Here is a 15,150-nt window from a genome sequence, read left to right as displayed (position 1 = left end):
ATCAAATATATTTTAAAATAACATATGATTATACCCCCTTTTATTTTCACTTAAACACTTGATTATTATAGTAGGCCATAAAGCATTTTAAAAGGACAAACTAAAACCAGTAATATATAAAGACCAGCCATATATATAATAAACAGTTTGGTTGATATAAACTGCAGAGAAAGAGCCATTCTCTAAAATTATGACCAATGAGAGAGAGTATACATTTAACCAAAGAAAGCTTAAATAATGTTCTAGAGCATCTAGTATATGGAGCAGGCTTGGGATAACTAGAGAAAGCGAGCTTAGGACGGTTAGATAAAGGTAGGAAATGGGAAAATGATTAACGTCACTCTGATGAAAGTCAAAGGCTGTTGGGTGAACGGCAGAGCATTTGCTCTAATCTCTCCTCACGCAGCTAGCAACAGAGAAGGAGGAATGAAGAGAAAGAGATGGCACGTTAAGATTTCATTGAAAATAAGTGTTTCGATAGGCTGGAATTAATTTCTTGGAAATATTAAAAACTAATTCTGTAACATATAATTCAAATCTTATTGGCACCTACTATGTGCTAGAATCATGCTATTTGTTGTGAGGAATTACTAGAGTAAAGCACAGGGACTATGGAAATGAAATAGGAGGCATAGATCCTTTTCAGGGAGCTTAAAGTAGATGTTGTTTGTGGAGGTTTATTTGGCCACATTCCCTGAAGGCACAGGAAAACTAGATGACACTTCAGATAATTTATTGTCCTGTATATACCAAAGTATTTATATGAAGACAAGTTCTGGAATCTATATTACTTAAAGTACAGTGGCAAGACATTTTTAAATGAGTCATATGAGAGAGAATTTGGGGTGAATACTTTCCAGAACAATTTTGCCCTTTAGAATTACAAAATTCACCAATCTATGGTTTAAAATGGATAACAAGCAATATTTATTGTTACCTTCCTTTTATTTTAATCAGAGCCTGGAAAGTAATGTAGGGAGGATACAATTTCAGTTCCTCAGCAAAATATAGAAAGCAGAAAGATCTGTTTTCTTAAGTACTAATTCTTGGAAAATATAGCAAATTTCAAATAAAAACTTTACCTAGCATGTTGATAAAGCCCCTTAATATCTTTATTTTCATCCAAATCACAGGGAGCCATTGAGCACAGAGCTCATTATTATTACTCATCTACACAAGTAGCTACAAACATTTTCAAGAACAAGACACTTGCTGTGTGTGTCAACTCAGCTCTCTTTCAGTCAGTGACTTTGGCTTCCCAGGCAATAGATAAATTGAGGTGCATCACAGAACAGCCTCTGGCTTCAAAGGTTAGATTTCATTAATTATTCAACTATGGAAGTGTAGGAATGAAGCTGTATTACTTTGCACAATGATATCCTGACCCCAAACTGCCATGATAAGGCTCACCTCATAACCAGGTGTGTTGGTTATCAAGTCTTCATGTGATGAACATTGAAGACCATGGGCAGATAGTCTTTTTATGCAATTCACAAATCCCTGTAATGCTAAGGGCAAGGACATTGTTTTTCTTACCCTTTCCAGTTTAATAGTGCCTGTATTTATAGAATATACTATTCATTAAAATGTGTGTGTGTGTGTGCATGTGTATCTGGAAATAAGCAAGTGATCTAAGACTGATATCAATGTTAAATGAGAAAATAATTTTGTGATAAATGCAGTGACTACACCAAGGTCATAGATTCCTGCTCAATGGAAGAACAGGTGTCAAACCTGAGATTTTTTCCAATGCTTTTTCCACATTATAGTCTTTGTGTTCAAATTAAATTATATCTGTTACACATATGGGGATGGATGCATTAAAACAATGAGAGGATCTGAAGAAATAATAATAATACTTTTAATTCTAGTGTTTGTCATATGCTGAGCATGCTCTCTTGGAATTTTGTAGCGTATTTGAAGGAACACATTTTCCAATGGTGGTGTAGTTAAGAACCCAGCCAGACTGAGTTCAAATCTTGGCTCTTGCATTTACTGTCTGTGACTCTAGGAAAGTTACTTAACCTCTCTGTGCCTTAGTATCCTCATCTGTAAAACTGGCTAACAGTAGCAACTTCAAAGAGATTTTATGTAAATTAAATCAATCAGTATATGTAAGGCTCTTAAAACAGTGCCTAGCTTATAGTAAGTGCCATCTAGGAGTTATTTAAAAGGTAATATAAATAATTAAACCTTATATACAATTCAAAAGCTTTAGGCAGAAATCAAGCATCTAAGTCCCTGACTATTTTTCCATCATCTTAGTCATTAATAACATTATTGAAATCTCCAATAAATCCTGACCTGTTATTTTTATCTCAGGTTTTTTTCTGCTTGTGCTTGAATATGCAAACCGGGGGCAATTTAGCTGTCAGCTTTTAATTTTTCAAAAAATTTCTTTCCTTCAACATGTAATTTGACAAATCACCTCATTTGGTATGGGAAAAAGAGAACTCTATGTTTTATTATTTGAAATTTATGAGTAATGTAAGTAATGCTTGCATAATTAGGAATTGGCCCTATAGGAATATAGCTTTCCTTATGCTTAGAGCAAATAACTTATGAATTGATCTTTCTTTATAATATTGCAAAATGGGAATCCTGTAAAGGTATAATAAATACCAAGTTGGGATTTATGACAACGTATTAATATTAGGTTCTTAGATGTGATAGATCAACACTAAGCTCTTTGTGGCTTTGCATAAAGATAGAATCACAGGGGGAAAAAAACACTAGAATCTACTGAGCCTCCATGGAAAGCTTGTGATCTACCCTTTCTCTATGACCCCAAGAAGAAGGGCCTGCACTGGAAATATGTATATTTGAGAAAGGGTAAGGACAGATATGTCAGTAATCATTACATACTTCAGAAAATATTAATAATTATCATAAAGGGGAGCAAAGTGCTATGAGTATCCAGCAGAGGAAAGATCACTTCCGGTCCTAGACATCAGATGTTATGGCAGAGGTGGCTTTTTGAGATGAACTGGGATGGAAATGTCGTTCATCAGTAGAAGTTATTACATTGGAATATTTTAAGCAAAATACAGGATGTTAAAAAACACAAAGATAGAAGACATGGGAACTTTCTGGAAGAATTAGCATTAGTGGTTCCTCAGATTATAAGGTGTTTACGGGAAGGATTGGAAACAAGACCAGAAAGGTTCAATGTTATTACCAAAATTATCCCAGAAACATGATTCTTTAATCTCTCTTGATAATACACTATTGAAACATATAATCATTATAAAAACAAAAAAGAACACGAAACTCTTATCTGAATAATATTTAAGTACTAACACAAACTTTTGAGGATTAAGTTGTTTAGGTTATATTTTTTTTCTATTCCATCTTTATTCTGCCTCCAAGATAAATCTATTTTTTTCAGTCCATTAATTATTTTGATTGTTTTCAATAAGTCTTGATCTAGTAAGTAGTTGTTTTGGAAAGGACTGAGTGTGGCTCATTGAAATTGGTGCTAATTTCTAATCTAGTATTTCTAACCAGAAAATAAGTATTGGAAAAAATAACTATAAAGGTTTAAAGTCAGTAGAACTAGGAGAACCTTCTGCAACTAGAAATGTCAGTTGATGTGGAAAATCCCATGAGAAGCCACAAAATATGTATATTCAACCAGGTGGACATTTAGCTCTTGGCCACTGAGGAAGCTGTTTCAATGAGAACAGATGTTTTGTTTTTCCTGTTTGTGGACTTTAATCAACTCCATGTGAAATGCATGCAAACTAGATTCTTTGCTACAAAGTGAAAGATCTGGAGAGTATCTTTAAGGCTTTGCTTGGTTTCAAAATTTTGCAATTCTTTCCTGCCAAGATACTTTTAACATTGCTGGCATGCCAGGCATATTCTCCCTTGACCCTTACCCCAAGAATGACCTCCTATCACATCCTCCCCCCTCTATTTTTTTCCTGACTAATCTTGCCCTTAGGCAGAAAGGAGATAAGATTACTGATCTCCAGTGTTCTAGGAATTGGTCCCTAAGATGGGGCTGAAGGAAGGAGGGAGAGGAAATTAATTCTTCACTCTTTCAGTAGCCAATATAATGTTGGATTGCTATTGTAATGTAACAGCCTAAACAAAACAGGTAATAACACCATTGTATTTTGTGCTAGTTAAATCACATCTAGAGTACTGTTTCCATTCTTGTTACTATATTTTAAAATACCTTGACAAATCTGAGTTTTTCAAGAGTAAGTCAACAAAAATTATGAATGGAGTATATACCATGATATGTAAAATTAAGTGAGGATGTTTACCTCAGTTAAAAAAAGAATTATGATAGCTCTTCAAATATTTGAAGGGCTGGCATGTCAAAGAATGAGATACATTATTCCATTGTTTTTTACAGGCCAGCTTGTGTGAGAGGGATGTGACATGTTTTTTTGTGAGATTTTGAGTTCCCTGTCACTAGAAGTTTTGAAAAATGTCTAGATTTTTGGTTGGCAGGTTAGACTAAGTGACCTCTAAGTTTTAAGTTTTGTTTGGACTTTAAATTTTATTTTTAGAAGTTACTTACATCCTAATTTCCTAATAGGCTATTTTCTATACTGTTTCTTGAAGGTTTAGAAGAATAGAAATTAATAGTATTTATTCACAACTTGAAAATAATCTGAAAGATAAGATAAATGAGGTTCGGGCCCTCTCTGAATAGCCCTGCACCTTTATTCAAATTCATTGTCTTAAAGTTAGCCCTGTCCACTTTTTTTTTTTAATCAGTTGAGTTTTTTAAAGACATTCCAATTACAGAAAAAAATTAGCCTAGGGAGACACATTTTGCAGATAGGAAAATTACATTGTCATTGTCATTCGATTAACACCTGAGAGTGGATACACTCACTGACTGTTTTCTTTTAAAGAAGATCCTAATGATTCTGAAAAGAAAGCATTTAATTTTATCTCTTATTTTATAGAAAGTAAAAAAATTCTCTATGGCAGTCATTAACTGACTTCTAAATAACTCAGTGGCGTATTACATTAGTTAGTTCTATATAGACAAGCAGAAGTTGTGCTTTATCTTTTATAGTTAGTGTCCTTGGGATGTGTTAAAATTATGTGCAAAAGATAATTCCCCTTGACCAAAAAGAAACATACGGATTCCACAGAAATATCTCATCGCTTTTCAAATTAGACCTGCCCAGTGTTTTTTTTTTTCCTTCATCTTTTGAGATGCAAAAGATATTTTAATTAAGCTAAATATGTGGACTATATTTTGGGAACCCATCATTTCAAAGCCATCGTAAAATTTCTGAATTCCTTTTTGAAATATAAGCATCGAAAAAGGAATGATATTTTACTAAAAAAAAAAAGGCTTCACAAATATCAAAGTGGCAAAAAATGTCATGTTTGAAATAACTGTAACCATATTAAATACTTACTAGTGTATGCACACACACATATTATAGCATATGCCAGGATTTTGCAATGAAGTAATTTTTTATAGTTAACTAGTCACCATTTATTTTTTTAAAAAACTATTGAAATTTTATATTATTTATATCTCAGAAAGTGCAGGATGCTTAGTATTCAAACCATCTCTAGTGACTGGAGATGATGGGCAGGAAAACCTGTGAGTCAGTCTAAGCTGCATCTGCCAGGCACATAGGTCTGTCATTTCTTTGTCTGTATGTCCTATGCTCCTTGGACATGGGACTTTGGAAGTTTTACTTGATCTCCATTAACAGTAACTTTATTAAAGCAAGACAGTATCTTTCACCGGAAGATGGCAGAACTATAATGTCATCCAATGTATTTAAGAAGCATATTACTAATGATAGGCCAATGGCATAAAACAGAATCATTTAAAACCTTGTTTATAAAAAGGAAACATTTTCTATTGTGTTTAGGATTATGAGTTCCTGCTTATTTAATAAAATTATTTGGTAATTTATGTTTTATATTTCTGCCATGATTCAAATGAAATCTGATTATTCATTGAAACATCATTTGTAAGAGAGAAACCCTGGAATCCATTCAAGTATCATTCACTAAAGAATGAGTTAAACAGATTATGCTATATCCATTAAAGAAAATATTAATATTATTCTGTACTGTCTATAGTCACTGATTATATTGACATAGAAAATATGTGCAATATATTAAAAAATTAAAAAGCAAGTCATAAAACAGCATATATTGTATAATCCTCTTTTCATTTATATTAAGTATGTATTTAATTATTATTACACATGTGTATGTATTTGGATATTTAAATAAATTTACTTCAAAATTTTGTTCCTGGTAAGTTTTTAGTTGATAATTTAGGTGATTTAATATACTTCTATCTTCTAATGCAAATCTTAACCCATTGAAACAATGGATTTTTTGCCAACACACTTAATCACTAAGTCTCTTCCAGCATTAACATTTTATGTGCAATGATTCTGTGGTCTTCTTAAGTGGTTACTGTCACTGAGATTTGTGCCAACATTGCTGATCTATCCATTACTCTTTAGTTTTTTGATCTTTTGGTTTTAACAGATTTGCTTTTTAGATTAGCTCATTTGTCCAGCCTTATAAAAATGAATTGAGGTTGAAGTGAGAATTCTCCCACACATAAATAAACCAGAAATTCATAGATCATGAGTCAGCCTGATAGTATCAGCTTCCTCCATCAGGTGCTATGAAAGGAAGTAATGTGGTGCTGTGACCACCTGAAATTCGCATATACTGAGCAGGTAACCTCAGCTTCATGCCTTCTCTAGTCACATTAAATAGCGTTCTCATTGTAGAATTATTCCTCCTTTCCTGTATTAAATTTTCAAAAAGATTATGAATTTATTAATTTTATTGAAAAGGGATAAATCTGAGAAATCATTTATATTAACTTCTGATCTGCTTTATCCCTTGCATGTTTCTTTTTTTTTTTTTTATTTGCCCATAAATTTTCTTAGGATAACTTAGGTTTAGTTTTCAATCCTCATTTTATAAGCCTAACAAAAACTGTAAAAACAGTCATTAAATTCACTTACTGGACTACATTTTCTCATCTCTAAAATTGGATAGCTTTCCAAAAAATATTGATACAGTACCTATTATTTACACTACACAGAATTAAAACATAACCATTGCCCCCGAAAGAAGAATGTCCAGCTTGGGAAACAAGGCTGGAAAATATTATGTGACACTTTGTTTAGAATTGGCTTTAGGTGACAGTTTAAAGGGAAGTAGGAGTTGAAATGGAATATCTGGATACTGAAATAAATACTAAAGAATTGAAGGTGGTGTGACTCAAATTCAGTCTACAACGATGGGATGAATTTGAATAGGGAGGGGGGCATATTCAATAGACAATATTTGATGATTATCAAATAGATTAGCAAAATATTGAATTAAAAGTCTCTTTGTGATGTCAGATCACCTAGTTTAAAGATCTTTAATACTTCCTTTTAGTAGGAAAATGTGTCCTAATTATGTTCCCACAGTCTTTTTAATACTAGCTGGGATGTGAGTGTATGCTACTTGAGTCTTCTTACTTTCCAGCTTCCCAATTTCTGGCTTAGTTTTACAAAATATCTGTTTGTTTTTTTCCCCACTCTTTGGCAAAAATCTCCAAAGCTTCCATTGATTCTTTGTTATTTTCCTCATTTGTACCTTTTTCTAAAATGAGAAAATCTCAAATGCACTGCTAATTGCTGTTAAAATGATTCACTGTATAAATAGCTTGTAAAACCTATGTATATTATATCACTGCTAAACAAAGAAAGTGCATTTTGTGGTTCTATTTAATGAATTTACTTAATTAATAAACTATAGTTTGATGCTTTTTGAGTTATTTTAAAAACACAGATTTAATTTTTCATGAGATGATCAAATGGTTGTTAGAGCAATAATCATTGTTTTTCCAACCATCATTCCTTTCCCTCCTACCCTAAGAAACAAAATCTGATTTATATACCTACATATAGTTATGCAAACTGTGCATATAATTTTATACATTTATTTATATGATGAAACAGAGATGAAGATATAAGGCTTTCTCTTTTATAAATTTAATATTACAAAATGAAGCAGCTGAACTTTAGTAAAACAAAAGTCTGTATTAAACATCTTTCCATATATTTTTATTTCTTTTGACAAATATTTATTGAATCCCTACACTATTCCAGGTAGTGTTTTAAAAACTATAGATGTAATGGTTAGCACAAAAAGGTGCAGCCTTGCCCTCATGAAACTTTTCGTCTAATAGAAGAGACTAATAAACAAATAAACACATGCTTACATACTAACTACATGTATGCATGATTATGTTTTATGTATTATATATTGTTGACTGTATCTAAATAGACACCATACTCCAAATTTAGTACAAGAATCAAAATGCATGTCAAATGTTAATAGAATAGAGAAGATTTTTTGATTCTCGGAACATTTTCTTTTTATTTATTTATTTTATCTCTTTTTTTTTTTTTTTTTTTTTTTGAGACAGAGTCTCACTCTGTTGCCTGGGCTAGAGTGCTGTGGCATCAGCTTAGCTCACAGTAACCTCAAACTCCTGGGCTCAAGCAATCCTTCTGCCTCAGCCTCCTGAGTAGCTGGGACTATAGGCATGCGCCACCATGCCCAGCTAATTTTTTCTATGTATTTTTAGTTGTCCAGCTAATTTCTTTCTATTTTTTAGTAGAGACAGGGTCTCGCTCTTGCTCAGGCTGGTCTCGAACTCCTGAGCTCAAACAATCCTCCTGCCTTGGCCTCCCAGGATTATAGGCATGAGCCAACGCGCCAGGCCTCTCTGAATACTTTCTATGCAAATGCAACACTGTGACCCAAGTGCTCTGCAGTTCTGAGATTGCATTAGAATTGATCATGTCATATGCTGTCTGATCTTTGGCCAGGAGAGACTAGCTATCTTTGCCATACTTTCACAGGGAAGAAGTTGGTAATAGCAACTTTTAAGTCCTAAGTCATGTTCTCATTGGGACATTGACCAAGAACAATAAACAATAAAATAAAGGCCAAACAAACCAAAACCTCTCTCTAAATACTTCCAGAGGCAACTCCACAACCTATTGTAATGACCGAGTTCACAGATATGAAATAATAGTTTACCCTTCATTGTCTAGTAATGCCACACACATACACACACAGACATACACACATATATGTAACTTTTAACACTGGGGTTGGCATAAATAAGCATGAATATCATCATTGCTATTTTTGCATCACTGCAGTTGAATAAAAACATTCTAAAATATTGTTGGAGTACAATAATACACAGTTCTTGTTACTTTACTTATGGAAATGATTAATTACAAGTATAGATAACTATATACTTGCAAAGCATATTTAGTGCATACTTAACTAAATTTATGATATAGCCAACAAAAGGATCAGTAAGTCACTATGAATTGAGTAACATCCACATGTAAAATAGATTATAATATGCCAAGAAATTTATTTTCTATATTTCATAATGAAGCTTTCCTATTTGATAGTAAGCTATTCTGGGTACACAATTATTTTGAATGGGTGGAATTTCTAAGTTATAAAAGTTTCCTTAAAACACTCAAGGATGAAATAGACAAAAACAGAATATGTAAGAATTGTTGAGACCCTACAAAGACTAGATCCTGTCCAATGAAGAAGTTTGTGTGTTTTAATATCATATGAGAGTAATATACAGTCCATTGGATTTTGGTAGTTAATGTACTTTGCAGTTGATCTCTGTGGAAAAGGAAGGAAGACAGTGAGGGAGAAATGAAGTAAGGGAAGGAGAGTCTGCAGGATACCTTCTCCTCCTTTTCCCAAGTACCGCCCAACTTCAAGAACGTGTACGCTGCCAGACTGTCCTGAAAGAGTGACTAACTTCAAAATCAAAGGAATACATTTATTGGATCAAAGGATCATAGTGAGCTCCCTAGAAAAATAAAGCACTGAAATCCCAGCTGTCCTCTGCAAGCGCAGCCTGGGGCTGTATGTACTTTTGGTATCACTTGCCTCAGATAATTAATTCCTTATTCATTCTAATATATTTTAAAAGGGAACAACAAATGTGATTAGGATTGTAGCAGAATGCCATTTAGTTGTAAATAACAGAAGCCCAACTCAAACAATAAAGTCAATGTGTTTTTCCATGAACTAGAAGCCCAGAGGTAAGTCAAGATTCATGGTTGATATGATTCAGTGGCTCAACAATATCATCAAGAATATAATTACTTGTTTCTGGGCCCTGCCTTTGAGCAGGATGAGCTTTCTTTTAAAGCTGGCTCCCATTGTAGTTGCAGGATATTTGCCAGCAACTTCTAGGGCTACAGGCTTCCTTGTCTCTATCTAAAAGAGGGAGGAGGGAGGAGTTATTTCCAGAACACATTCTCAGAAGGATGAGGACGTCTTCTTTCCAAGAGCCTCTCCCCATCGAAACACATGTAAGCCTCTCCTTACATTTCATTGTCCCCAATGGGTCATATACCTATATCTAGATCAATAACTATGGCCAAGTAAAGGGAAAAGATTTGGTTAGTTTGAGATACAGACTTCTTTAGATCCAATGGGGGAGTCATCCTCCCTTAAAGCATTGATGTTGATACCCAATGAAACCTGAATATGTTACAAGAAAAAAGCATTGAAGGCTGAAGAAACAACCACACTGTACACTGCAAATGGTTTCCTATAAGCCTGCTAATTTACTGCTGTAGTTTCAACAACTGGGCACACGGCTCTTTCCCAGTGAAACAAACTTTGATGGGCTAGAGTCATAATTTTCAACATGGTGTTCATAACAACCTGCAGAGCTTTTTAAAAATGCAGAAGCCTGGGCTAACACCCAAAATTCAAATTCAGTAGGTCTAGGGCATTTTTTTTAATTTTCAATTTTTTATTTCAGCATATAATGGGGGTACATATGTTTAGGTTACATATATTGCCTTTGCCCCACCCGAGACATAGCTTCTAGTATGTCCATCCCCCAGATGGTACACACCGCACCCATTAGGTCTGTGTATACCCATCCCCTCCTTCCCCCTCCCATCTGCGGGACACCTGATGAATTTTATTACTATATGTGCACTTAAGTGTTGATCAGTTAATACCAATTTGATGGTGAGTACATGTGGTGCTTGCTTTTCCATTCTTGTGATACTTCACTTAGTAGAATGGGCTCCAGCTCTATCCAGGATAATACTAGAGGTGCTAGATCACCATTGTTTTTTGTGGCTGAGTAGAACTCCATGGTATACATATAACACATTTTATTAATCCACTTATGTATTGATGGACACTTGGGTTGTTTCCACATCTTTGCAATTGTTAATTGTGCTGCTATAAACATTCTAGTGCAGATGTCTTTTTTATAGAATGACTTTTGTTCTTTTGAGGAGATGCCCAGTAATGGGATTGCTGGATCAAATGGTAGATCTACTTGTATCTCTTTGAGGTATCTCAATATTGCTTTCTACAGAGGTTGCACTAGTTTGCAGTCCCACCAGCAGTGTATGAGTGTTCCTATCTCTCCGCATCCATGCCAACATTTATTGTTTTGGGACTTTTTGATAAAGGCCATCGTCACTGGAGTTAAGTGATGTCTCATTGGGGTTTTGATTTGCATTTTCCTGATGATTAGAGATGGTGAGCATTTTTCCATATGTTTATTGGCCATTAGTTTACCTTCTTTTGAAAAGTTTCTGTTCATATCCTTTGCCCACTTTTTGATAAGGTTGTTTGATTTTTTTCTTCCTGATTTTCCTGAGTTCTATATAGATTCTAGTAATCAGCCCTTTATCAGATGTGTAACATGCAGATATTTTCTCTCTTTCTGTAGGTTGTCTGTTTGCTCTTGTGATAGTTTTCCTGGCTGTGCAGAAGCGTTTTAATTTGATCAGGTCCCATTTATTTATTTTTGTTGTTGCTGTGATTGCCTTTGGGGTATTCTTCATAAATTCTTTGCCTAGGCCAATGTCTATAAGGGTTTTTCCAACATTTTCTTCTAGAATTCTTACAGTTCATGCCTTAGGTTTAAGTCTGTTATCCACTGTGAGTTGATTTTTATGAGAGGTGAAAGGTGCGGATCCTGTTTCAGTCTTCTACATGTGGCTATCCAATATTCCCAGCACCCTTTATTGAATAAGGATTCTTTTCCCCAGTGTATGTTTTTGTCTGCTTTGTCAAACACCTAGGATGATTCTATTATGGGTGATGGGAGGACTACACTTAAATTCTGTATATTAGATGTGTATCAGGTATATTTCTTTACTGTCTGTTTTCCTACCATCACCATAATTTCAGTATATCCTTCTAAATGCTGACTAGGTAGATTAATAAAGAGTTATTTATTAGTTTCTTTATTTTTACTTTTCTTGGTGTATATGTTTTAATTTCCACAATTAGAGGAGTCTAAATGTGGCACAGACTCATATTTTTTTTAATTGCTAATTTTATGACTTCTAAGAGAAAGAGTGAAGAATCATTTGGGTAGCATGACAGTACCTTCAATGATAATTGTTTTACTGAAATGTCATTAAATAGGCAACTAATGCCCACTTTAAGGTTTATTTTCACTCTGGGGCTGTAGTTACCACCTGTTAATAGTTCATGATGTTTTGTTCAGTAATGCAGTTAGCATACAAAGCTGTCTGCTACAGAGATAACTATAACAGTGAATTAATACCAATACTAACCCTTGTGTATATGTCTTTGTGAGTGTGTGTGTATTTTAATAGTGAGAATATTGATTAGTGACATCTATATATTACAAGGAAGCATTACTAAGTAGATATTGCATAGATATAGAGCTCTATGCAAAGTTGGGTACCTGCTGACTCTGTATTGCTGATGTGTTACAAAGATGCTTCCACATATTGCAAGCTCAAATGTAGGTTAGTGCACTGCTTGCCCTATAGGCTATGGCTTTAAAAGGTTCTGTTAATAATTGCTGACACTTATAAGTTTGGAATTGTCTTTATTTCTGTACTTGCTGTCCTTCCTAAAATTTCTTGCTTACATACACATAATGGAGGAATATAATCTTAGCATTTCTAATCTTTCTTCCTTAGACATCACTTCCTTAGTTTTGTTGAACCACATAGTCAGGATCTCACCTTCCTACGTCTCTAGTCTCTCTCAGTATTATAAGGAACATGAAAAAGTTTCCCACAAAGAAATCCATTTTTTGAAGGGATTTTTCTCTTCAGCCCCAATATCAGTTTTGTTTTCTTTCTTTCTTTTTTCCCCTATGCTTAAGTCTAACTAACATTATCAGGAATATAGCCAGTCCTCATCCATGACCCAACCCTTGTAAATAGTAGTGAGTGAATTTTAATAAACTCCTTGTCATCTAGTTTTTTCCTTTCTCTCCTAAGTAGACATTGAATCAGCACTTTGTGAGACAACAGGGCATAATGGACAGAATTTGATTTTAAAGTCACAGTGACAAGCGCTCAGATTCAAGCTGACCTTAAACAAATTGTTCAGTCATTCTGAACTTCTGTATTTTCCTCTAGCAGATGAGAGTAATTTTCATTTAATTGATTACTTTGTGAATTAAATGAGTAAAGTGACCGCCAATAAGTTTAAGGTGTTTTTTTTTTTTTTTCGATTTTGAATCTCCAGACTTTTATTAACAATGATCCATCTAAGTCAGCACTCTACAGGCTCCTAATAGTATTTTCCTAAAAGGGAATTCCCGTGAACTACCAAAAAATTTTCCTCTTTGAACATGTTATATTTTGGATATGATAAAGCATCAAACAGCTTTTTAAATATTTATGTTCTCCATGCCATGCATGCCAACTGTGTTTGCTTTCTCTGTTTCTTTATATGCCAAGGAGACAAGCCAAACAGTGTGAGAGGAAAATACTGTCAGGACACAAAGTAAGCTTGTCTAATGTGTACTCTGTGCAGATGTAACCTTAACAGAAAATAGTGGAGACTGCTCCCTGGCTACACAGTGTACCTTGATTAACGAATCAGCTGAGAACAAAGGTGCTTTATAAGCAATTCAGCTGAGTAAATTTTTATTTTAAAACTTCATGAATCAAGTGAAATAGTACTGGCTTGTGTCATGTAATTCAATGGTAATATTCTGGGTAAACCACACTTGTGCACATAGCAGAAATACCTCCTCACAGAGTGTTTCTGAATGTATAAAGATGAACAGGTGGATTCTAGGGAAAGTTGTGAAGCTACTTCAGATAAACTTTTTTTTTTCCCCCACTGTTGTAATTGTTGTGCTCCCTCCTCTTCGTACACAGAGAAGTAGGTTATCACCCTTGGAGTCTTGCTGCTCTCATTCCTACCTTTTAAAGCAAGAATCAAAATGATTCACACTTTTATGAGTTACAGTTTATGAGTTACAGTGTGTGTGACAGAGAGAGAGAATGAGAGAGAGAGAGAGAAGTAGAATTTTCATTATTTATGAAAAGCCCAGAGTGATTCTGAGTCACTCTAAAGTTTGATAACTCTTTTCTTATAACTTCCATCTTATATCTCATGGAACACAACTTTGGACCATCTACAATGCCTTTTAACCCCTCTTTGCTAAATAGAAAATTAATGGTTGGTTACATATATGTTACATACAATTCATATTTTAAATATTATAGTAATGTATAATAATTTACACTCAAGTTAACCAAGGTCAATATTGTTTTCAAAGGGAAAGAAAAAATCACATTCATACAATTGAATGTTCATTTCTAATAAATACATATTTTAAAGTATAACAGCATATGAATTTTAATTTAATGTAAATATTAATCTGTTATTAGATAATGACAGATTTCTAATGTATAGACAAAATTGCAAGTCAAGGGCTTGCAGTCATTGTTTGGAAATGTGGAACATATTTATGTTCAATCTCAATTTCTCTCTTTCTCTCCCTTCTCCCCTTTTCTCTTCCCCCTTCTTCTATGCCCACCCTTGCCCTCTCCCCACTTCACCTCCTTTCCTCTTATCATAGCATCAGATGAAGAAGAGCCAACTTTGGCAGGTAAAGTTCCTATGTTGTAAAGTTTATTCCTATTTAATTTATACTTCTAATAATGGATATTCAACCTTTTGGAGTACATTTTTTCAAGTTTCAACCAGAAAACTGGCAGTTTTAATTATTTATTTATTTTTTATTTCTTGGGTCCACTGTGCTACGCCAGACTAAATGATATTGGTTAAGAGTTTTGAAAAAAAAAAAAGAGGGAAAAGAAT

At 34.0% G+C, this 15,150-nt stretch overlaps 1 protein-coding gene across 2 annotated transcripts in view; it reads left to right on the top strand.

The window, feature by feature from the left end:
- The window catches only part of EDIL3 (EGF like repeats and discoidin domains 3), a 388,195-nt gene that overhangs the window by 129,001 nt on the left and 244,044 nt on the right, over window positions 1-15,150 (top strand). Inside the window, exon 3 of one of the 2 annotated variants that reach the window (XM_045565716.1) lies at window positions 14,909-14,938. The exons of the other annotated variant lie outside the window; for it this stretch is intronic. Within the exon in view, the coding sequence (XP_045421672.1) occupies window positions 14,909-14,938 (30 nt within the window). The remainder of the gene's footprint in view (window positions 1-14,908; window positions 14,939-15,150) is intronic. 2 annotated transcript variants of the gene reach the window in all.

The sequence above is a fragment of the Lemur catta genome, chromosome 12, assembly GCF_020740605.2.
Source record: "Lemur catta isolate mLemCat1 chromosome 12, mLemCat1.pri, whole genome shotgun sequence".
Lineage (NCBI taxonomy): Eukaryota > Metazoa > Chordata > Mammalia > Primates > Lemuridae > Lemur > Lemur catta.
Note: the sequence above shows the minus strand (reverse complement) of the source record. Positions and strands in the feature narration are given on the sequence as shown.